The following is a 24,545-nucleotide window of genomic DNA, read 5'->3' on the forward strand; positions in this document are numbered from 1 at the left end:
AGTCGAGGCAAGAGTGCGTCTAGCCTCCCTGAGCCTTTGGCTAAAACTCAAGCATTATCCCCAAGGTTTAGCACCACTCATTTTTCAAGATTACTTCCAATCCTCTTGGTTAGAGGACATTGAATTTAGCCTCACAAAGCTAGGATTTTCTACAGATTCAATTCTTAGGATGGATTACGAACAGGCAAAATTGACCCTGAAGCAAAGGATAAAGGATATAGAGAGACAAACGGACTTACAGAAGGCCCCTCATTTCCTATCTTCAGAGCATAATAAATATATTGTCAATACTACCTTTCTCAACTTGAAATTCCTAGCCAGCGGAAAGCTTTCTCCCTAGCTCGAAGCCATGCACTCCCTTCTGCAGTCTTGGAAGGCAGATACAAAAAAATCCCAATAGCTGCAAGGCGGTGCCCTTGTAACAATGGAGAGATAGAAACTACAGACCACGTGCTTCTCCGTTGTCCTTTTTATAAAGAGCTCAGGAGTAAACTAATATTACCTTTGATTAGTAAATGCCCTAGATGGAAAGATACAGATTGTATGCAAATGTTACTTATAGATGAATATCCCACTGTGGGCTGAGATCTCTCTTATCAGACCATTATTGTCCAAGCTGCAGCTCTTCCTCCTGTCTCCCAAGGTCATTCTCACAGCCCAGTTCAGTGGAGGTTGATGTATGTGGCCTCCCCTTCTTCTTGATCATCTAGAGAACATTCAAGGCAGATCATTTTTGGAGTACCTGCTTGAGGCTAGGATGGTTTGTTTAGACCTCACCCCCATTTCCAAATGTTTAGAGAAGACCTCTGTCCCAGATTTCGAGGGACAGAGATCATCTCTGGCTGGTGGGATGCTTGGCAATAGGAGAATATTTAAGAACTGCAACCCTTCTTTTCGTTACAGAAGGACCTAGAATTGTTTAGTTATCTCCTCTGATCACTCTGCCCATGTCAATCGATTATTGGGTTAGCCAAGGTAGGGCTAGAAGACGTCTTGGCCATTTTATGCCTTGTACTTTCACCAGGTGTCAGCATCTGGCCAACTTTGCTTGAGCTGAGTGATAAAGTTGATCAGGCCTGGTTAGGACATGGATAGGACACCACCAGGAGATCTCAAAGCTGTAGGCAAGACTGGGAGTCAAAAGCCATCCCAGAAGAAGGCAGTGTTGATTTACTTTTGCTTTGTTGCCACAAAAATGACATGGGTGCATCTGTGAAGTCAGCAAGAGTTGAGGGATGATCAAGGAAGTTTTTAATTTCAAGGTAGTTAGGCCTCAGGTTTTACTGGGGTTACCTATACTGTATCAACCATCTACATCTGTATTTCCCTCCCTGCCTTTTGCTCAGCTAAACCCTGTGGGTTTTCAGGAATAAAGATGCTGCTCTTTTGACAGTAACAATAAAATTTATCTATAAAACCAAGATCATTCAACAGACAGTTACTAGTCACTTCCCTTCAGGTTTAGATATCTGACTAGTAATGTACAATAACTGGGTATATGACAAGTCAGAGAAATGATAAAGATAAAATATTACTTTAGCCCTAAGTGTGTATTATCTTTCAGAGTTCCTGGCTTCTTCCTCCTCCTGCATGGACTCTACATTCATTATAAATAAAAAACGAGTAACAACCAATCATTGCAGCCCTTATTGAGAGTATGGTGCCCTTAACAGAACATGTTTTTTTTAATGGTGGGGGCCTAAATATTATTTATCAAGATAAATAAATAGAACCATATATCCTTTTCCAACTTTGATCCTATTTCAGGTCTCTATGAAAACAGCTACGTTCTGCTTTTCCAGGGAATATATAATTCCGTTCTTAGTTGGGGAGGTGATGGCAGGTACCAAACCTCGTAAAGTTTTTATTCATTCCTTCAATTACTTCCAACACAGAACAATCCCTTCTCCCTTATCTTTGCTTCTGTTCCTTTTCAACAAAATGTAGCCTTTGATTATGAGGACTCATCCCACCAGGATTCAGTTATATCTGTGGTAACACACAAAACCTACCTTCTCCCTACAGTATTTCCTACAGTGAAAACATTTGTAGGACGTCACAGTGTTTGCGAGTTGACTGATCATTCCTCAAACCATCACAATGACCCCGTATTTCCTGTATGAAAAAATTCTGTAAGGTCTCCCCAAAACACGAATGCCTTGATGTCTCCGAATTCCTGTCAAATTGAAGTCCACGTTAAGAACGTTGGTGGGTTCTCTCTCCAGTATGACTTCTCTGGTGTGTCTTCAAATTTCCCATCTGGTTGAAGTCTTTCTCACAATGAGAACATTTGTAAGGTTTCTCTCCAGTGTGAAGTCGCTGATGTTTCTTCAAAGTCCCTGTCCTGTTAAATCCTTTCCCACACTGGGAACATGTATAGGGCCTTTCTCCAGTATGAATTCTCTGATGCCGCTTCAGAATTCCTGCCAGACTGAAGCATTTCCCACACTGAGAACATTTATACATTTTCTCTCCAGTATGAATTCTGTGATGCTTCTTCAGATTTCCCATCTGACTGAAACCTTTTCCACACTGAGAGCATTTGTAGGGTGTCTCCCCAGTATGAATTCTCTGATGGATCTTCAAAACATTTGTGTGACTGAAGCACTTCCCACAGAGAGCACATTCATACGGTTTCTCCCCAGTATGAGTTCTTTCGTGTCTCTTGAGAATTCCTGTCTCCCGGAAGCATTTCCCACACTGGGAGCATTTGTAGGGTCTCTCCCCGGTGTGAATTCTTTGGTGAGTCTTCAGATTTCCTGACTGATTGAAACACTTTCCACACTGAGAACATTTGTATGGTTTCTCCCCGGTGTGAATTTTCTGATGCTGCTTCCAGTATTTTGCCTTGTTGAAGCCCTTCCCACACTGAGAACATTCATGCCATCTCTCTTCAGTTTTACCTATCTGAAATCTCTTTAGAGAGTTTGCATTACTAAAGGTTTTCACAGGCTCAGGAGAATTAGCATTTTTTTCTTCCGGATGACTGCTCTGATCTCTGTTCGTATTATCCCCCATTTTACTTTCAGGTAGTTCCTCCTTTTTCTCAGTTACTGTTTTTTCCTGCTTATTAAGAGCGAAAGGAGACTGGCCACTTCCCTCCGTCCTTTGAGGACATTCTTCATAATCCTCAGGGGAACGTATCTTATCAACCTCTACTCTATAACGGTACCTTCTACCGTATTTGGAGAACAAGGGGGTTTCATCCTGGTTGGACACAGTGGTCTTTTCCATAACACCTGCACTAAGAACCTCTTCAAGCAAGTTGGCTGTATTCTCATTCCCCCGTGGTGGCTTCCATTTCAGCTGACAACTGTCTTCTGCTAGTTCAGATTTTAGTGGCAGATTCATGGGGCTCCTCAAGGGGTCTGTCCTGCCTGTCTCCTCTGGCTCTTCTTCTCCAACCTGAAAACTCTCCACCTTGACCGGATTTTCCCTTCTGTTATCTGCAGAGACAGAGAAGGACATTTTAACTTTGGGCTACTTCCTTATGTTCGCCATGATCCTAATATCCTTTCAGCAGCCTTTTGTTTCTCACACATTTCTCCCTCCATTCAATCTTGATTGCCTGAACAAGTCCTTGAAGTCTTCTTGGAAACATTTTTGGAAGTGGTTTGCCATTGCCTCTTTCCTAGGGCTGAGTGAGAGGGACTGGCCCACGGTCACCCAGCTGGCTTTGTGCCTAAGGCAGGACTAGAACTCACCATCTCACAGCTTGGGGCCTTCACCACTATCCCAAACTGGCTGTCTTTATTAGAGATTGGCAGTTTTAAAAGGGCATACTAACAGTCGGTTTGTAGATATATTGTATTACCTAATAAAAATATGAATTGCTAATAAGGATTGGATGTTTTCTGAGAACGACATTTCTTAGAAGGTCCTATAACTTTCATCTGCTTCATTTTCCTTCTCTGTACAACTTCCCTCTTTATTTGAACAGGTCAACCCATCTTTTATCAGAGGAAGTAATTTTAAATTCTACCATATCTAGTGGTGGGGAATTCCACAGGTTAATTCTGTGTAAGGTGAAACAGTTTCATTGGCTGACCCCTGCTCACCTCAGCTCTTGCCAAGCTCATTCCAGTGATCTCAGAAAATGCTATTCAAGTGAGAAGAAAATGTAGAAAGGTTTAATCAAAATCATACTACTGCTGTGTGGGTAATCAGAGGCCTTATACGTGCTCCAAATATTCAGCTTTTATCTCCTGCATAACAAGTTGTATTTTCCCCCCAAAATTCTATCTTCCATGTGTGAAACCTGGCTCACTTAAAGCAGCCAAATCACTTTGAAGATGAGAGCCAGTTTGGATTAGTGGTTAAGGTTCTGGGCTGGAAACCAGGAGGCTGTGAGTTCTAGTCCCACCTTAGGCATGAAAGTTGGCTGGGTGACCTTGGGCCAGTCCCTCTCTCTCAGCCCAAGAGCCAATCAGGCATGGTATGAGAGTTCTAGTCCCGCCTTGGGCGTGAAAGCTGGCTGGGTGACCTTGGGCCAGTCCCTCCCTCTCAGCCCAAGAGCCAATCAGGCATGGTATGAGAGTTCTAGTCCCGCCTTGGGCGTGAAAGCTGGCTGGGGGACCTTGGGCCAGTCCCTCCCTCTCAGCCCAAGAGCCAATCAGGCATGGTATGAGAGTTCTAGTCCCGCCTTGGGCGTGAAAGCTGGCTGGGTGACCTTGGGCCAGTCACTTTCTCTCAGCCCAACTCAGTGCAATGCAGACTAGCCTCCTCATGGTGCAACGTGACTTGTCATGGCTAAATAGTCTACACATCTGGCTGCTGGACCTCACAAGGATTTCCCAGCAAGAAAAAGCAGCATGAACACCAAACTGCTATGCCATACACCCCCCCCCAAAAAACTTTTGAAGGTGCAACCTAAATTTATTACGCATGCAAATGGTGATGGTGCACACGGGGCTCCCAGCAAAGCACTGGCAGCTTGCTGAGCAGCCCTGAACAAAAGCAGAGCCACAGCTTATAGACCGTTGGCCCACTTCATTACAAAGATAAAGAAAGAGGTGGACACCGTGGAAATTACAAAATGGTGTTGGAATGTTCACATGTATGAGGGGGGCATCTCATAGGTGTGGTAGTCAACCCATCTGGGTGACCTTATTATTATTTATCCCTTCCTACTAAGCCAGCATACTAGCAATACCATCTCTGAGATATGGTCAGTGAATATAAAGCATGGTTTACTGGGCCACTGGTCTCTATCTGATTCTTCCCCCTGTGGCCACTCAGGGCGAATTCAGCTTGCTGTGAATATTTTCTTACAAGGGCACTTTAAGTAGCTCACATGTATTGTGGTGGCATCTCATAGGTTTGGTAGTGAATGCAGCTCACAAGTGTGTGTGGGGGGATATCTTTTGCCCCACACATGGGAAGGATTAAAGGAGAGCAGCCTTGGCACTAGCTTTTAGCTACTTGGCCCAAACACTCCAGAAATGCCAGAACAGCCAGAGAATTCTTACCTGGCACGCTGATCTCCATTTCAACATCTTCTCTCTTCACAGCCTCCAACAATCCTTCATCCACAGGCGAAATGTCACCGTACTTCTTTGGTGGCCCCTGAAACAGTGAGGAAAAACCCATTCAGAGAAAAGAAACAGGTTCTGACACTACAGGTAGTCCTCGCTTAACGACCACTCGTTTAATGACAGTTTGGAGATACGATGGGGTAAAAAATAGTTACTTACAACTTGTCCTTGAAGTTACAACCATCACATCACCCCCACAGTCACACGATTGCGATCTGGGCACTTGGGAACCACCTCGCATTTATGACCAATTGCAGTGTTGCGCAGTCACGCGATCACAATTTGCAACCTTCCCAGCCGTCTTCTGACAAGCCAAATCAATACGGAAACCACCGATTTGTTTTAACGACCAGTGTGATTCATTTAACAACCACATGATTCGCTTAACGATCGCAGTAAAATGGTTGTAAAATCTGGTCAGGTGATGCCTCGCTTAACAACCACATTGCTTAGTGACCAAAATTCCAGTCCCAATTGAGATCATTAAGCAAGGACTACCTGTATAGAAAATCTCAGCAGCTCCCAGATCCTTCTGAGGGTGTGCAAGATCAGTTCTGACACAAGCCCACCACTTTTCTACATGTGTCACACAATATCACATCTATACCCCAACCAGGCAGAGCTCACAGCACAATGTTGCAATGCTGCTTTCATCCTTTTGAGGACAGCAGGAAGACCTTCTGAACATCACCAAAAAGAGGTGCGGTGGAGACCAGCGCACAAAGCCAGGTAAGGTAGCTCCAGATTTATATTTACAAGCATACCTTTTGCTGGCTCTGCAGAAAATCCTCCACCAGGGCCACCACCTGGGAACACGTGTCCGGCCTTCGGGCTTGGATCCAGCTGCGCAGCTCTGGTGGGAGGCTGGCCAGGAACTGCTCCAGGATCAGCAGCTCCAGGATCTGCTCCTTGGTGCGCCTCTCCGGCCTCAGCCACTGGCGGCAGAGCTCCTGCAGTTGGCTGTGGATCCTCCGGGGATCCCCCACCTCCTGGCAACAGAACTGCCGAAAATGCTGCCGCTGCGCCTCCGTTCTCAGGGCTTCCCCTCGCAAGATGGCCGCCTTGACCTTCCCATAGTCCTCTTGGTCTCCGGCTTCCAGGGCTCGGAAGGCCTCTTCCACTCCTCCGCTCAGGGCCGGCAGGAGGCGGGCCGCCCACTCTCCCCTGGGCCAGCGGCAGGCTGTGGCCACCTGCTCAAAGGAGGCCAGGAAGGCCTTGGGGTCTTCCCAGGGAGAGGCCTCTGCCATCCTCACGGGGTTTCCTCCTCCTGGGTGGAGCGTCCTCAGGAACTCCTGCCACTGGGCTTCCCAGCGCTCCTCCATCCTAATGAACGGATCCCTTTTTCTTGTTCTGGATGCTCCCCATCCTTGTGGCGCAGACATATACTGAGGCTGGATCGCACAGCCTTCTTCTCTCTCATCTAATTCTGGACCCACAGCCCTTTTCTGCTTTCTCTCCTGATTGTCCTCTGCAATCAAAGGTATTGACAAGTTTTAGCAGAAAATATTAAGACTATCCAGCCAATCAGAGACTTAGCAAAGTCTGAAAGAAACAATTATGAAAGGCAGTAGTTTTCTTTCGAATGCTAAAGCGACTGACTGAACACGCCACTTCCAGTTTCTCATCGCAGCTCAAAGGGCCCAGATGTTAATACACTGAAGTTGGTGAAAACCGTCAGAGCCCAACCAGGACAGTGAGCATAATCCTCAAACTGATATACTGACATACCAAATATTAACCAAGTAAAACAAGACAAAAGCTTGCTGGGTGACTCTGGGCCAGTCCCTCTCTCAGCCCAGCCCACCTCACAGGGTTGTTGTTGTGGGGAAAACAGGAGGAGGAAAGAGCATTAGGTATGTTCGCCGCCTTGAGTTATTTATAAAAATAATAAAAGTGCAATAAAAAATCTAAAAACAAAAACTATAAAACCAAATTAGTTTCACCAACAGTAATACACAAGCAAAATGTAATTCGTAACTGATGGAAGTGCAACCTTTATCTGTGTGCTTATGTGCACACACACAGATCCACTTGTGTTTGTTCATATCCTAAAATACCATCTGGATGAATTTTAAAAGGAAATGATCAGGACAAGAGTTTCCAGTGGAAACTTTTTTTTCTGCACTTATTATAATTTGGGAGTTTAAAGACCTATTTACAAACTGCACAAGGAACTTCATTTTAAAAGTGGATCTGATTCAGCTGGGCCATGCCCACTAACGAGAACTATTCTGATGGTTATTATTTTATGCAGGACCCACTCAGGGAGGGGAGCCGCGTGAGGGGAGCGCGGAGAATTAAGCAAGCGAAGGGCTGCGCAACCAGACGAGTAACAACTCTGCGGCAGACCCGCAGCGGCGCCCACCCGCGGGAAAGACGGACGGAGGCCGGGGGAGGTCGCCCCTCCCTCCTGCGCGGCCCGGACCCCAGCTTCTCTCCGGGCCCTCGAGAGGCCCGCTTGCATCGCCGCGCCGCGAAGGCGAGCAAGACGTGCAGTACATGGCAATGCAACGCCATGCCATGCCATGCCATGCCAGGCAAGGCAATGCATGGCAACTCAGTGCCGTGCAAGGCAGTGTAATGAAGTGCAGTGCAGTGCAAACAACCCCTCTTCGCTCCGGGGGAACCCGGAACGAGGTCCGAGAGAGTTCGAGGGGGCTCCCCGGGACAGAGGCGGAGGCCTCCCGCTGCAACACAGCTCTAGAGGAAACCTCCGCCTTCCCCGCGCAGGATTGCAGCCTGGAGGCCACCCTGCTCCCACCGGAGCAGCCGCGAAGGAGCCCCGTACCGTACCGGCAGCGGCGAGGAGGCTGGCTGTCTCCCTCTCCCCACGGCTCCGTCCGGTGGAGCGCGAGCCCGGGGCGCCCTCACCGCTCCCTCCGCCGGGCAGCGGCGGGCCGCAATTCCCCTTTACGCTCTGTGGCTGCATCGGCGGAAGAGCTCTCAGGAGCGCCCCCTCGTGGACGTCGGGGAGGGGGCTGCTGCGCATCGCCCGCGAGCACTCTTTTGGTGCGCTGGATGGGCTCAGTGGCGGGGGTCTGGATTTTGGCAGAGAGCCAAGGCCGGCCAGGGCGACCCTCTGCTGTCACATACGGCATGTGACAGCGGGCAATAGGATCACTGCATAATAGGGACCTGGGTTTGGGAAGGCTGAATGGACCACCTAGAGCAGCGTTTCTCAACCTTGGCATGCTGCCTGGGGAATTCTGGGAGTTGAAGTCCACCCATCTTAAAGTGGCCAGGGTTGAGAAACACTGACATAGAGGCTCGCAGGTCTGATGCTCAAATTGCAGACACTCTCCTGCAGGGGCTAGACAGCCTGGTAGGCAGTGCCAGGATGGCATCTCTGGGTAGAAACTGGCATCCATGTGGGGAAATGTCCCTGAACAAGTGCTAAGTGTAAAGCTTAAGGTGCAAGTTGTTCTTTGTTTGCCCGCCACTAGGGTTAGGATCTCATGTCTGAAAAGTCTTTGCCTCTCTGGGCATAATCCACTGGCACAATTTTCTTGTTGTGATTACGGTGTGGGGAGATAAATTTGCACAGATAACTGTCAACCATTGATTGATAGCCCAAGCCTATTTGGGGGGAGGGGGAAAGTGTGAGATGGCCCAAATAAGCAAACGTGCAGGAAACCCACTGGTGGAAAAAGCTTTTTGGCAGGCAGAAAAAGGAACATGAGCTGCTAAGATTTCTAACTTTCTCTAAATCAGTGTTCCTCAACCTTGGCGACTTTAAGATGTGTGGGCTTCAAGTCCCAGAATTCACCAGCCAGCGTGGAATTGTTCCCTTCAGCTCAGTTGTTACCAGAGTCCTGATTTGTTTACCCTTAAAGAAAGAAAAAAGCAGGGGAATATTGAAAATGACCCCAGTTGTTGCATATAACAACATCATTCTTACTCGCCATCTTTGATTTTATATCTTGAATTTTAATCTTATATTTTTGTACTTATATATTTATATGTATTGATATATTTATATTGTTTTATTCTAATAATATGCCAATCCTTTATTTTTAATTGTTGTAAACCACCCAGAGTCGTCGTCAGGAGATGGGCGGTAAAGAAATACGAAAAATAAGTAATTAAATGAATTTGTTCAGTGGTTGATTTCTTGTATCGATGTATACAGCCACTCATTTCACAATTGTGACTCTGGGCAGCGAATACAAGACTTAAAAACCAACAGAACAAGAATAAATAATACAAAGAACGGTAACACAAAAGTAACACAAAGGCACCTGAGGATGATCAAACTGAAGCCACGTAAGTCAAGCCATGTCAGAAAAAACACAATGACCGGCTCAGCCAATCGGCAGCCTTCGTGCCTGGGGGAACATCCAGGGGTTCAAGGATTTACAAAATCTTGGCAAGGCTGTGTCTGAATTGAAAAGGATGATCCTAAGTCTGTAGGGAAAATATTTTTTGATTTCCCAAATGGAGATGTGCTAGAAACAGGGCAGGAGCACAGCGAAGATGACCAGAGAACGGGAAACACAACTATTACAGGCGTGTGGTGGGAGACTCCGTCAACGATCCTGCAATAAGATGAGAATCTTTGGGCAGTGAGTAATTTGTAGAACTGGGTGATCCATGAAACAGAAAAAAAAATATTTGTGCAATGGAAGGGAAGGTCCGTCTTCCATCCATCCCGGCCCCCTTGCAAGGTAGGCCTGTGGTCATTGGATCTAAACACTGACATAGGTTGCCGTTTCTTCTATCCTGGAGAAATCCCAAGGAGTATTTAACACCTGGGATGGGAAGGTGGGGGGGAGAGAACTAGCCAACTTCAGCTCAGCTCTCCTTTGGCAGGCTAAGCAGTGAGGCTTTCTGACCTGTTTTATGTATGGCAGGACCGATGCCAAGACCACCTTATCAGGGACCAATTCTGAATGAAGACCAACTGAAAGATCGAAAGAAAATAGAGACAGCCAGCTGATCTTTTTGCAGTCTCTGCATTTAGCAATGCCTGAGTGATCTTTGTGAAGATTTCCCAATACTTCTACTCCCAGTTACAGTCTCCATGTAGTCTCCCTCACCTCCTCCTCCTCCTCTTCTTCCCTTCAAGTCAGTGTTGACTCCTGACAACTGCCTGGAGAAGTCCCTGCAGTTTTCTTGGCAAGGTTTTTCATAGAGTGGTTTGCCATTGCCTCCTTCCTAGGGCTGAGAGACAGGGGCTGGCCCAAGGTTACCCAGCTGGCTTCGTGCCTCAGGCGGGACTAGAACTCACCGTCTCCCAGTTTCTAGCCTGGTGCCTTCACCACTACGCCAAACTGGCTCTTGGAACAATTCCAGGCATAAAAAGGAAGGAAGGAAGGAAGGAAGGAAGGAAGGAAGGAAGGAAGGAAGGAAGGAAGGAAGGAAGGAAGGAAGGAAGGAAGGAAGGAAGGAAGGAAGGAAGGAAGGAAGGAAGGAAGGAAGGAAGGAAGGAAGGAAGGAAGGAAGGAAGGAAGGAAGGAGGGAGGGAGGTTTCATCCCTGTCTGAAAAGATCCAGGGAAACATTGAAATGGAGGATTAAATGCATCATGCAATTGTTTTAATGATGGGTGACTTTCTGAATGCCCCAATGGGATAAGAGGGGTTTATTTCTTTAATGAAAAGGATAAAATTTCTTGAAATTGTAACATGACTCTTTCGTAACACAGATCCCATGGAGCAGGTGATCCTCCAAGCAAATGCCAAGGATGCTTAATTTAAACTACTGTAAGACTTTGGGCCTCCTCTAGCATCAAAGCCAGGGTGGTAAACAGCCTTGAGTGTCACGAGGACTAGTTCATTAGCCTGGGGGCCACTACACAGAAGCCTTTTCATATATTGTTATGACACAAATATGTCTCTAGCGAATCCAGAATAAAGAGCAACACAATATGTTATTAAACATAAATTTATTACAGAAAAAAACCCTACTCTCTAATTTAGCCACACATCTTGTGTATGAAATCCAGATCTGAACTAGACAGCAACACTCCCCCCATTCATTTAAATTTTCTCTTGACATATGCTCAAATTCAGAAACTACATATTTAGATGTACTAACAATGCAAAAATTCTTAACTGCATACGAGCAAAAATGAATGCATTTTGCTACACCCTTCTGCACTTTCACTTTGATTTTTCAGCACCCTAACCAGACTCAAATTATATTTTGAACATGTTATGTGAAAACCCAGTTCTCTTGAGAAGTCCCTAATGTTGAGAAAGATGAGGAAGACAACCAGCGTCAAGCCAAAAGGGAGGCCATTACCGCGTGATCAACATTCTGCCTCTTCTGTGCATTAAGTGTATGCCCCACTTCATGTGGGTTTTAGGAAATGTGTCAAAATTGTTTTTGAGGGTTTAAACTTTGTAAAGGTATCATTTGGGGATTATTGGTTGCCCATTTGTCATCTGAGAAGGATCCAGGGAATTATACAGGTAGTCCTCGCTTAACAACCATTCGTTTAGTGACAGTTTGGACTTATGCTGGAAGAAATTGACTTATGACTAGTCCTCATACTTACAACTGTCGCAGTGTCCCCACAGCCACATGATCACAATTCGAGCACTTGGCAACCGGTTCGCATTTATGACCATCACAGCATCCCGTGGTCACGTGATTGCCATGTTTCACCTTCCCGGCCGGCTTCTGGCAAGCAAGATCAATGGAGAACTGCGTGATTCACTTAATGACCATGTGGTTCGCTTAACACCTGTGGTGATTCGCTTAGCGACCCCCACAAAAAAGGTTGTAAAATCGGGTTGGATTCGCTTAATTACAACTTTGCTTAGCAACCAAAATTCCAATCCCAATTGTGGTCATTAAGCAAGGACTACCTATAGTTACTGTCCCATGTCTGTATCCAGTAATGGGACACAGGCAAAAAAAGATTGAAAAATACTGTTCTAGCCTAGATCAATCAAGTCAAGTTCCAGTCATTCTCTGACTCTACTTTGCAGGACTGACATCTGCCTGTGGATTCCATTTCTCCATTCCAAAACACCAAAAAGCAACAGGTGTGGCAGGACTATACCGTAGACCAGTGGGTTTGGGGCTGGGCTACAGGGGCTCCTTATGTTGTATGTTGGCCAGCCAACCAGGAGGCTATTCAGAGACCCTCCATGTTGGGGTTTTTAGACAAGGCCCAAGGGAGGTAACAGCCTCGCAGTTGTCCCACCAGATCTCTGCACATGCCACACCACATTGCTTACCAGACACGGAGTGAGATAAAACAAAAAGGAAAAACAGAATTCCCTTACAGGGTTATCTTCAGAGAGCAAAGATGTAATGGTAAAAATGGCTGAAAGCAAGCCAATAAAAAAATTGCCCTGGATGGGCCACATCAACTTTCACTGAAACACAAAAGGGTCTAAAAGTTTGGACACACAGTTTGATTATTCTGGTTCCAGTGAAAAAGACAAAATCCAGGCAGGGGATCCAGACGGTTTGATTCTCTTCCGTTGGTTTTGTGTCTCATAATGCCGTATACTGTACAAACAGCATAAAGGGGGGAGAAAGGAGTGATTTTATTAAGTAGGATGGCAGAGACAGAGGCCTCACTTGGGAACAGATTGCCCATAGAGGACTTCTGTACAGCTCCTGGCACAGCAATCCCCTCTTTTGTCCTGTCAGTGCGAAGGGTGATTTTCAAAGAAAACATCCTTTCACATCTTCACCGGCACGTACTTCCATGCCTGATCAATGCCTCTTTCTGGATGAAACCCACACAATGTTCTGGATGATCATAACGTCTCCAACGATGGATGAACTTCTCTGACCAGTTTCTCCTACTCTTTTGCCATTGGAATGTTCCTTTCCTGCATGGATCCCCTTATCTCTGTTCTCCACTGGAATGATTCTTATACTGAGGGTGGATAGGATATGGATCACTCTGAATTCCCTTATTCGTATTTTGGAAGCTTTGTTGAACTGAAGGACTTCTCACAGCGAGAACTTCTATCTTCTCTCTCCAAGATGGACTGCTGGATGTCTTTCCAGAGCTGCTGTTTAACTGAACCCTTTGCCACATTACAGACATCTGTATGGTCTCTTCCCACTATAATTCTCTCTTGGACTCATAGCCAGAAAGGGCCATGGAGGTTACCAAGTCCAAAGTCAATTCTGTACAGGAATCTCAGTTAAAACATCCATAACAAGAGTCCTTCCAGCCTCTGCCTGAACACATGTGGTGAAGAGAAGCCCACCACCTCACTGGATGATTGGTCCAAGTGCTCAATCTTTCCTATTGCTAGTAGATTTTCCATACATTCAAGTGGAATCCCCCTTCCTGTAACAAATAATTTACTCCATGTTTGTAAAGAATTGAGAGAGGAAAACCTGAAAGAACCACTAAGGAAGAATTTGCAGAAAAAGATTAGCCAGTCCAGAAGCTGAAGCAAGCACAAGAAAGAAGCTCAAAATAAAACCTGCCTTTATTTTGTTAAAAACTTGGAGCACCTTTCAAGACTGAGGTCAGCCCTTCAAGGTGGGCCAGGTTAACAGAAAGAAACCACAGGAATTCCAGAAATGCTATTTTATCATTGTAATTACAGTCTGTCCAAGTTTCTCTCTGTCCCATCTTATATTATACAACATCTTAAACAACGTCCTATATTAAACAACAAGGTGGGGTTGAGTTTCTTTCTCACACTCGTTTAAATCTCTGGATCGTGCCATCCTTTTTTGCAAGTCCCTCCTTAACAGTTATTTCATATTTTCTCCAAAGTCATCTCCAAGCTCCTTTACAACATTCTACACTTTGGAATTACAGAGAACATGCCGCAAACCTATTCTGTTTGACACTCTTAAAGAAGAGCCTCTCTCAGACATTTCTTGAAGAGTGCAATCATCTCTCTCTTCAGGCTTGTTTTCAGAAGGTCCTAAGCAGGATGTTGGATGACCTGGACGGCCACTTCCAACACCATACTTCTACTTAAGATCTACGTCTTGCCATCAGAAAACAAAATCTACTACCTCACAGCTTGGGTGACTGACAGTAGGCAATAACCCTTCTACCAAATTTATTCAAGCTTCCACTTGGAGTAATACCATACAACTCTCTTTCCTTATGATACTCCTGTTCCTTGTATTACTATATTCCAATCTTGGGGAAGCATCCTAGAAGGTTTCACTTGTATCTATGATAGCCACTTAAAGCTTCCTTTCCCTGAACTATTTCCCAACCTGAAAACAACTCTGTAGTGCTTCTCTGATTATGAGTTCACCAGTTGTTCCTGAAGTCAGCTGCTTGTTGGATTAATGAAATAAGTATCCCTCAAGTTGATGGCTCCTCAGAATTCTTGCTTCCCAGGCAAGTTCCCCACGTTGAGAACATTTGTATGGTCCTTCGCCAACATGAATTCTTGTACTGTATTAAGGTTCTCTCTAGCATGAATTCTCTGGTGTGTTTTCAAATTTCCCATCTGACTGAAGCTTTTCCCACACTGAGTACATTTATATGGTGTCTCCCCAGTATGAATCCTCTGATGGATCTTCAAAACATTAGTATGAGTAAAGCATTTCCCACACTGAGAACATTTGTATGGTCTCTCTCCGGTATGAGTTCTTTGATGTCTCTTCAGAATTCCTGTTTCCCTGAAGCATTTGTCACAATGAGAACATTTGTAAGGTTTCTCTCCAGTATGAATTCGTTGATGTTTCCTCAAAGTTCCCATCAGATTGAAGCCTTTCCCACACTGAGAACATTTGTACGGTGTCTCCCCAGTATGAATCCTTAGATGCCTCTTCAGAATTCCTGTCTCTCTGAAGCATTTCCCACACTGAGAACATTTGTATGTCTCCCCAGTATGAATTCTCTCATGTATCTTCAAACAGTTGGTGTGACTGAAGCATTTCCCACACTGGGAGCATTTGTAGGGTCTCTCCCCGGTGTGAATTCTTTGGTGAGTCTTCAGATTTCCTGACTGATTGAAACACTTTCCACACTGAGAACATTTGTACGGTTTCTCCCCGGTGTGAATTTTCTGATGCTGCTTCCAGTATTTTGCCTTGTTGAAGCCCTTCCCACACTGAGAACATTCATACCATCCCTCTTCGGTTTTACAAGCCGGAGATTTGCTGAGTGAGTTCATATTGCTGTAAGTTTTTGCATATCCAGAAGAGCTATGTGTTTCTCCAAGATGGTTACTTGGATATGTATTCAAGTTATCACCGATTCCATTCCCAGAGATTTCAAAGCTTTTCTCAGTTATGATGCTTTTCTCCTCTTGATTCAAGTTTGAGCTCTGCTGATAGCTGTTGTCTGACCTCTGAGGACACCGTTCCAATCCCTCAGTAGAAGATACTGCGTTCAGTTCCACTCCGTAGTGGTATCTTCCGTCATACTGGGAGAACGCAGGCATTTTATCCTCCTTGGACATAGCGGCCTTTTCAGTAATAGCAGCAGTAAATTCCGGCTGAAGCGAAGTATGTTGGTTCTCACACCCCATGGGGGCCTTCTGCAGCTGCTCTCTTGGCCTGCAGCCTTCCTCTTCCATTTCTACTTTTACTGGCAGATCCCCGGAGCTAAGCTGTAGATCTGTCCCGTGTGTTAACCCTGGTTCACTTCCTCTACGCTCAGAATTCTCCACTTTGATCTCAGTTTCCATTCTGCTCTCTGCAGAGGAAGGGAAAGAAATGTTCACCACCGCCAGATGCCTCACTTCCAAGAAGTTTCTAATCTCCTTCTGAATGGCTTTTCCTTGCAATGCATTGCTGTCTCTTTTAAAGCCACATGTCTGGTTGTCTCAATGATCGTATTAAGTTCTCCTTCACCAGAAATGTTGATTTTTACATCACAGAATTCCCAACATACACTTGGCCACCTTGTAGATCGGTGTTTCTCAACTTTGGCAGCTTGAAGACGTGTGGACTCCAACTCCCAGAATTCCCCAGCCAGCAAGGCTGGCTGGGGAATTCTGGGAGTTGAAGTCCACACGTCTTCAAGCTGCCAAGGTTGGAAACACTGTTGTAGATACACCACCTAATAAAAACATTACTTGCTAAGAAGGATTAGAAAATTTCAGGATGGTTTTCTGAGAACAAGATAAACCCTTTTCACAAACTTGTGTAATCTGGATTTTCCCTCACTATACAGCATCGCCGTTCTGTCTCCTATAGGATCGCAGCAGGCTCCTGCTTCCACCCAGAGATAGGCAGTGTCAAGCTGTAGAACACCAATCATACCATCAGCCACACTGCAGATTTATTTCGTAATAGCCTTATTAATTGCTAACAAGGATCGGAACTATTTAAAAATACCTTGTGAGAAAGCTTGGCATGGTTAGTCTTCCAAAGGTCTTCCTAGCACTTTCCTTCAAAATTACTAGGAATGCACCAGGACCTATCGACTCCAGGCTTCTTTTTTTTGAGGTAAGTTTATGGAACTTTGAATGGCCTCTTGGCCAACTTCCTATTCGCCTCCCAAAGGAAAACTGGATCCTTTGCTGGGTTAGCTGAACTAGTGCATTTTCCTCCTTACCTAAACCACCACCGTTTTCACGTTCTTCCTGCAGGACGTGCCAGGTGACAGTCTGCTGAGTGGGCTGTGTCAGCTTCCACTTGGCTGCCTGCAAACTCACATCCGTTTCCTTGAGATCCGTGAATTCCTATAAAGAATAAGAGGCACCACTGCCTACCCATCAGAGATTCTGCTGCTGCAGTAAAACAGGATTAAGGTAAAGCTTCACACTCACCACAAAACCTGGAACAATTAATATTACAAAAATCAGCCCACTGACCAAGGTTTATTGCAACGGGGATCCTCTGACCCATTACAGTGGGGAGTGGACCCTGTCCCATATTCTAGAGCACAACCCAAGTTGATTCCTGCAAAGTTAAGTTGGCTGCAGTTCTATGCATTCTGGCAACAGACACTCTTTGAATCTGCAATGGTCTGTGGGAATGACCCCGAGGGACAGGAGGAAGAGCTGCAGACTATGCAACAGTCAGATAAGAGGCAGCAGGAATGGGGGGATGGCCAACGTCTCAGAAGGGACCCTCCCTAGTTCCTTGGGCTGTGAAGGTGAGTGGGGAGAGACATACTCTCAGACTTGCAAGATTCTATTAATGGAACCTTACAGTTAAGTTAGAGCTAGTACTTCTGGGTGTGCTTCTTGTCTGGACTACCTCACAAGGCTGACATTAACCTTGCAAGTCTGAAAGTACAGGTAGTCCTCGACTTACAACTGTTTGAAGTTATAACAGTGCTGGAAAAAGTGACTTGTGACCGGTCCTCGCACTTTTGACTGTCAGTGTCCCCGCGGTCATGTGATCAAAATTCGGATGCTTGGCAACCAGCATGTATTTACAATGGTTGCAGCATCCCGGGGTCACGTGATTTGCAACCCTCCCGGGGGCTTCCGACAAGCAAAGTCAATGGGGGAAGCCATATTCGCTTAACAATGGTGTGATTCACTTAACGACTGCAGCAAAAAAGGTTATAAAATCGGGTGTGACTCACTTAATGACCACATCACTTAGCAGTGGAAGTTCTGGTCCCAACTGTAGTCGTAAGTCGAGGACTACCTGTATATCTCTCCCTGCCTATCAACACTACCAAGTAAAAAGCTGGAATTCTAGTTAAAAATAAAACAAATCAATTACTGATTAGTCTAAAGGAGTGTTTTTCAAACTTGGCAACTTTAAGATGTATGGATTTCAATCCCCAGAATTCCCAGGATGCTGGATGGGGAATTCTGGGAGTTGAGGTCCACACATCTTAAAGTTGCCAAGTTTGAAAAACACTGATCTAAACGGACCAGGAGGACGGGCAGCCAAGAATACGTCTTTATGCTGATGCTACATATCCCCAACCTGGCACAGGGTTCGCAAGGTTGACACACGCACCTCTCTCAGAGCAGTTTGGACCGTCCCAAATCTTTCGGAAGGAAGTAGTGGGCTGGGGTGCCTTGAGGATTTGATTGCATGTCCTGCAGGTGAGAATCGAGACATTACAATAAGAATGTGCTTACCCCCTCCCAATTAAGTGATTGACACATAGCTGCATCCAAGACCTCTCATTTTTAGAGCTGTGAACAAGGCAGAATCTTTGCAGAAGAATTTCTATAGCGGTGGGAAAACCCCGGTCTTGAAAAACCATTGTCACAATTTTTACATTTTCTGGTACCTAATTTCTTTTAGATCAAGGTTTCTAAACCAGACAACTTCCAGATGTATGTGTCATGTTCACCGTTCCGATGTTTCCGCTGCATCGTAACGTTTCGCATGTCATTTGGCTGATGTGTGTTTCGTCTGGGAGGGGAGGAGGATTCCATCTCGTGGGATTGTTATGTGTTAGCAGCTGGATTGGAATGTGTTTGGGTTATCTCGTGTGTTCAAGGTTCCTTTCCCAGGACATCAGCAGAAACGGGTACCAGCACCTGGGGGGGGGGAGTTTGCAACGGCCGGGCGAGGGGAGGGATTACGTTTGAGCTGAGGGTTTTTAGTTTGTATTTGGCGCGCTTTTACTCATTCTCAGCTTTCTCTGTATTTGCATACTATTCTTTTAATAAATCAGATATCATTAAGTTCCTGCTTGTGAGTCTGAGTCCATTAGGGTAGGCAATCCTTACAGTATGCCTTCCAGACTTCAAATCCCAGAATTCCCCTGTCTGCCCAACCGTTCATGAAAATACTGAGAGTTGGAGGTCCACATATCTGACAGCTGTCAAGGGTGGGAAAAATTGCTTTAGATCCTATCCACCATAAAGGGTTTTTCCCCCCCCGTTTTCTGCTTATTCACATCCAGGAATGTGAATATGGAAGTCCCGTGAATTTATGGAGAAGCCGTGAGGTCTGCTGTGATAGAGCATCTTCGCTCTCGCCAACTTTATTGCCATAATCTTACATAGAACATTATGCAAGTCAGGAGGAGGTCGTGCAAAAATGGTTATGATCCAACTGTATTGTAAATAGCTGAACTGCATTTACCAAAACTCCTTCTTCCAGAAAACTGGAGTGTGGATGTTTAAGAGACGCTGCATATGAAGCAACCAACCATCTAATCCTATGCAAAACTAAAAAAATATGAAGAAGCTTAATACTGGTAAAATACGATTTGTGGGAAAAGGAACCGCAGTATCTAATCTTGAAAAATCAATGAGCCCAAGTTGCAAGAAATATTAAAAGCGCTTAATCATGTTCCCTATCTACTGAACTCTCAAATAATGTTTTAAAAAGAGGGATATCGGATTTAATGCAGCCTTGGGGGAAAATATAGTTTTAAAATACAGTTGCAAAACTATGGAATTTGATACCTGAGGGAGAACTCTGGCTCTGTGGAGCCTGGGGATTGGCTAACATTATTATTAGGTTTATTAGAGGTAATAGTCCTCAGGTTACAACAGCAATTGGGACTAGGATTGCCATTGCTAAGCATTGTGGTTGTAAAGCACAATGTCATTTGACTGCATCGCTTAGTGACGATCCTGGCAGTCCCGGTTGCGTCATAACTCCAAGACACATGGGTCTTTAAGCGGGAAGCAACAGGAGTCCCAGGTAAGGAGTGCGGGGGTGCCACGGGGGGTGGGGAGGGCGGGGGAGGGCTGGGGAGGTCCAGCACAGGCCACACACAACTGCAGGGAGCCCAGGATTTTTACTGTATTGTCACTGCCTGTTTTTGCTTTTTTTAAATCTCACAATGATCTAGAATAGAAATACATTAAAAATCGTCCAGAAAACCGATCAGGAAAACCAATCAGGAGAACAAAACTCAGCCTTAGTTTTTGACTCGCCAGCCCCAGCACGCCATATGTAAGGCAGGAGCCCTGCATTTTCTCCTCCCAGGGCGTTCTTACCCAGCATGCTGATATCCACTTCAACGTTTTCCCTCTTCACAGCCTCCAAGGTCTCTTTCTCTGAATATAAGAAATCGACATGGTCTTCATTCATTGGGCCCTGAAAGAGTAACACACTCCTTCTCACAATGATGGGACTGCTTTGCCCCCCCCCGCCGCAAAAAACCCCTCTCAGGCAGTCCCTCATCCCCATGTGGATTGCTGAAGGCCTCCTGCCGCCTATTTTCCCCACCACAACAACCCTGTGAGGTGGGCTGGGCTGAGAGAGTGACTAGCCCAGCGCACAAAGTACCTCCGTTTAAGAGCCACTGCTCTATTCTCATGGCAAGGAAAGCTGCAGAGGTGACTATCTCCAGATAAACCTGAATTACAGGATTTGACAAAGGTCATTTAAGTTGGTCCAGATGGTTTTAACCTCTGGTGTTCTCCTTAGAAATGCAATCTACTCCCAGCCATTCGGTAGGTAGCAGCGCCGACTGGCCTTGTCTGGACATCCTACAGAGATTGAACCTGGAGGACTGGGAAGTGATTAAATATCCCAGGGTTATAGGTTAGACTGTGAAGGAGGAACAAAAAAGTCCCACAAAGGCATTGGCAAATCACACTTGCTCTGTTGCTAAGCTTGTTGGTTGATGTGTCCAGAGTTACCAGAGCCAACATCAACTCAAGAACTTTAATTGATTTTCAGCTGAGTTATCTGAAGGGCCACCTCTCCCCGTGACATCTACCCATCCCATTAAGTCTGGCAGGAGGGGCATGTTACGGGTCCCATCAAAAAAAGAGTGTGAACTGGTGGGATCCAGGAAGAGAGCCATTTCTGACATGGTGTTCACCCACTGGAACATCATTCCCCCAGACCTTACATTGGCCCCAACCCTCCTGGCCTTTAGGAAGGGCCTCAAGACTTGGCTTGGCCATCACACCTGGGGGTCTGGTTGCAGTGGAGAGCTGCTACAACAGCTGTGTTGAATGTGAAGTTATGATGGATTTTAATGCTGATTATAGTTATTTGTTTTGATGTGGTTTTATTGATGTTTTTTATACAGGTAGTCCTCACTTAACGACCATTCGTTTAGCAACCATCCGGAGTTACAACGGCACTGAAAAAAATGACTTATGGCCGTTCCTCACACTTACGACCGTCACAGCGTTCCCGCGGTCATGTGATCAAGATTCTGACACTTGGCAACCACTGCACATTTAAAATGGTTGCAGCGTCCCGTGGTCACATGACTGCCATTTTCAACCTTCCCAGCTGGCTTCTGATAAACAAAATCAATAGGGAGCTGCATGAATCGCTTAACGATCACATGGTTCACTTAATGACCATGTGATTCACTTAATGGCTGCTGCAAAAATTGTCGTAAAATTGGGTCTGGATTCCCTTAATAGCCGCATCGCTTAGTAACCTAAATTCCAGTCCCAATTGTGGTCATTGAGCGAGGGCTACCTGTACATTTACGTATTTCTTTTAACTTGTTTTTATTTGGTTGCTGTTCCTCAATTATTGTGAGCCATCCAGAGTCACTTAGGTGGGATGGGTATCGAATCAAATCCAATTGAATCAAATCAATAAACAGAAGAGGTTCCCAGCACCCAAAACCACCTTCTATAGACTCTGGGATTTATATTGCTAAACATACCTGATATGACCCTGATTTGGCCTCTTGCTGGCTCCTCAGGAAGTCCTCCACCAGGGCCACCGCCTGGGAGCATGTCTCAGGTCCTCTAACTTGAACCCAGCTCCGCAGCTTTGGAGGCAGGCTGGCCAGGAACTGCTCCAGGATCAAGAGCTCCAGGATCTGCTCCTTGGAGCGTCTCTGTGGCTTCAGCCATTGGCGGCAAAGCTCCTGGAGTTGGCTTTGAACCCTCTGTGGGTCTCCCACCTCCTGGCAGCAGAACTGCCTGAAGCGTTGATGCTGCGCCTCCATTTTCACAGCTTCCCCTCGCAAGATGGCGGCCTTCACCTTCCCGTAGTCATCCCGTTCTCCGATTTCCAGCTTTCGAAAGGCCTCCTCTGCTTCTCCGCTCAGGGCCGGCAGGAGACAGGCCACCCACTGTTCTCTGGGCCAGCGGCAGGCTGTGGCCACCTGCTCAAAGGAGGCCAGGAAGGCCTTGGGGTCTTCCCAGGGAGAAGCCTCCGCCATCTTGGGCTTCCCCTCTCCTGGGTGGATGGGTTGCAGTGTCTGGAGGAAGTGCTGCCACTGCGTTTCCCAGCGCTCCTCCATTCCAATGAATGGGCCCCTCCCGTTCCTCTCAAATGCTCCCCATCCTGCTTGCTCAGGCAGATACTGAGGCTGGATCGCACAGGGGAGTTTTCCAGCTCCTTCTGGTCCTTCTTCCAGCTCTGGATTTAAGACTTTTTTCTCCATTGCTATCTCCCGTCTGCTCTCTGAAATCTAGAGGCAAAGCATATTCAAAGCAGATCACTTTGGTCACGACATTTTAACATGATGCAACATGTTAAAGAGACCCCACTGACCTTAGGAAAAAGGATTTTTTAAAAAGCAGGTCCTATTTGCTATACCAAGGGCTCTTTCCACCTCAAAGGAAAACCACTCTTTGGTTTCTCCTTGACGAAAAGTATCAAAGCAGACTTCACCCAAAAGCTAACATCCCACATGTACATTGGCTGTGCATGGAATATCCACTGAGATCATCTAAATTATTCTTGGGGGAGAAAGGGGACTCTAACAGAAAACTCTGTAAGATACACATTCAATCAGAAGTGATTTTTCTGGCTTCTGTTTACCTGTTTTATTCACCTCTGGATTTTATTCATTCTCTGGAACAGCATCTCCCCAGAGATATGGACGGCCCTCTCTCTCCTGGGGTTCCAGAAACCTTTGAAAAGCTCGCTTTGTAATCTCTTACCTGTAATTTATACCTGCATGAGAGAAATCAGAAACCATCTTTAGTTTCTTCACTTTTATAGTCTCTTCTTTGTTTCTGGCTATCTTTCCTTGCTTTTCTATATTTCTTATATACTGTATTGTAACTATATATGTTGAAACTGAATAATATTCTTAATTTTTAAAATTTTTTTTTTAAAAAAGCTGGCTTTGGTCCCAGGCCTGGGGTTGACTTTATTATTTGCTTAATGGCCCCTGTTTTGTTTTGTAGATTTTGCTGTCTGTTAGATTACTTTAGTCCGGGCTGTCTGTTTGATTTAATGGCTTTAGCTGTTTTTACGTTTTCCCTTGTTTTGTAGCCACCCAGAGCCCACTGGAGTTGGGCAGCTAATACATTCAAATTAATCTAAATCTAAAGGGCTCACAGGTCACACCAATCTACTGACCGGGAGCACCATCCAATTCCCCAAACCCGTAATTTGGGATTAAAACACCGAAATAAAGAATCAAAAGCTAAAACGAAACTGTAGTAAGGAACTAGGTAAAAGGGGGGGTCCAAATTAAATCCCATAAAACTAATTGCCCCTCCAGAGGAAGGGCTGCAGCGGCCCCGCCCCCTCAAGGCTCCCTGGCTTTTCCCATCCGAAAAAAGGGGATTTTACTCCCATCCAAGACTTCTTTCACCTCTTTTACGGGTTATCACCGCGCCACTCCACGAGCGGAACAGCTGAGGTCCCCACTGGCGCGGCTGATGCGCAACCTCTTCCCTTTCACGCCCCACGCTGGGAAGGGCGCCGCAGCAGGGCCGGGCCAGCCTCGCTCGCCTCTCCCCGAAGAGCCAAGCAGGCGGAGGGCTTTGCTTCCAGGCGGCGATCACCCCGCTGGCTGCTCCCTTCTCCGGCAGCAGCTCAGCGGCAGCCCCTTAGCGACGGCCCACCCCGGAGGGCCAGAACGGAGGAGGGAAGTCGCCCCGTCCCCCCGCACGCCCCGGAGCCCCGCTTTCCGCGCCCCGCCGGCAGCCCCGGGCTGCCCGCTGCGCTGCAAACGCAACGCGATGCACAGAGCCCGGGCCCGCTCCGCTCCGGGGGAGGGGAGGGGAGGCGAGCAAACGGGGCCGGGGCCGGAGAGGGGCGCGCGGGCTCCCCGGGCCGGAGGGGGAGGCCTCCCTGTGCAACCGGGCGCCCGCAGCTCTGGAGGAAGCCTCCGCCGTCCCATCGCAGGACGGAGGCGGCCCTGCTCCAGCCGCAGCAACGGCGCAGGTGGGAGGCGCCCCTACCACAAGCGACGAGGAGGCCGGCCGTCTTCCTGCCGCTTCCGTCGGCCGGCGGACGGGCGTGCGGGCCCTCGACGTCCCCGGGACCCGCTCCAGGCGGCCGCGCTTGCTCCCCC

At 46.5% G+C, this 24,545-nt stretch overlaps 3 protein-coding genes across 3 annotated transcripts; all 3 read right to left on the reverse strand.

Moving 5' to 3' along the window:
- Positions 1-1,833: 1,833 nt before the first annotated feature.
- LOC134492088 (zinc finger protein 397-like) lies at positions 1,834-6,974 on the reverse strand. Its single transcript, XM_063296228.1, has 3 exons — positions 6,299-6,974; positions 5,469-5,565; positions 1,834-3,446 (listed from the first exon to the last, which is right to left on the reverse strand). The coding sequence occupies exons 1-3, from the start codon at positions 6,914-6,916 to the stop codon at positions 2,197-2,199; spliced, it is 1,965 nt and encodes a 654-aa protein (XP_063152298.1). The 5' UTR covers positions 6,917-6,974; the 3' UTR covers positions 1,834-2,196.
- A 7,247-nt stretch (positions 6,975-14,221) lies between these two features.
- On the reverse strand, positions 14,222-16,368 carry LOC134492128 (zinc finger protein 501-like). Its single transcript, XM_063296296.1, has one exon. The coding sequence runs from the start codon at positions 16,114-16,116 to the stop codon at positions 14,800-14,802; it is 1,317 nt and encodes a 438-aa protein (XP_063152366.1). The 5' UTR covers positions 16,117-16,368; the 3' UTR covers positions 14,222-14,799.
- Positions 16,369-16,668: 300 nt separating this feature from the next.
- LOC134489840 (zinc finger protein with KRAB and SCAN domains 7-like) lies at positions 16,669-22,870 on the reverse strand. Its single transcript, XM_063292705.1, has 5 exons — positions 21,948-22,870; positions 20,305-20,404; positions 18,356-18,438; positions 16,917-17,115; positions 16,669-16,673 (listed from the first exon to the last, which is right to left on the reverse strand). The coding sequence occupies exons 1-5, from the start codon at positions 22,674-22,676 to the stop codon at positions 16,669-16,671; spliced, it is 1,116 nt and encodes a 371-aa protein (XP_063148775.1). The 5' UTR covers positions 22,677-22,870.
- Between the last annotated feature and the right edge of the window lie 1,675 nt (positions 22,871-24,545).

This window comes from Candoia aspera, chromosome 2, assembly GCF_035149785.1.
Source record: "Candoia aspera isolate rCanAsp1 chromosome 2, rCanAsp1.hap2, whole genome shotgun sequence".
Taxonomy (NCBI): domain Eukaryota; kingdom Metazoa; phylum Chordata; class Lepidosauria; order Squamata; family Boidae; genus Candoia; species Candoia aspera.

Coding starts and splice junctions, on each gene's coding strand:
- LOC134492088 (XM_063296228.1), bottom strand. CDS start 6,916: ATGTCTGCGCCACAAGGATGGGGAGCATCCAGAACAAGAAAAAGGGAT. Junction 5,566..6,298: donor TTCTGCAGAGCCAGCAAAAG/GTATGCTTGTAA, acceptor TCACTGTTTCAG/GGGCCACCAAAGAAGTACGG. Junction 3,447..5,468: donor AATGGAGATCAGCGTGCCAG/GTAAGAATTCTC, acceptor CTGTCTCTGCAG/ATAACAGAAGGGAAAATCCG.
- LOC134492128 (XM_063296296.1), bottom strand. CDS start 16,116: ATGGAAACTGAGATCAAAGTGGAGAATTCTGAGCGTAGAGGAAGTGAA.
- LOC134489840 (XM_063292705.1), bottom strand. CDS start 22,676: ATGGAGAAAAAAGTCTTAAATCCAGAGCTGGAAGAAGGACCAGAAGGA. Junction 20,405..21,947: donor CCAAATCAGGGTCATATCAG/GTATGTTTAGCA, acceptor TTACTCTTTCAG/GGCCCAATGAATGAAGACCA. Junction 18,439..20,304: donor AGTGGATATCAGCATGCTGG/GTAAGAACGCCC, acceptor TCTCACCTGCAG/GACATGCAATCAAATCCTCA.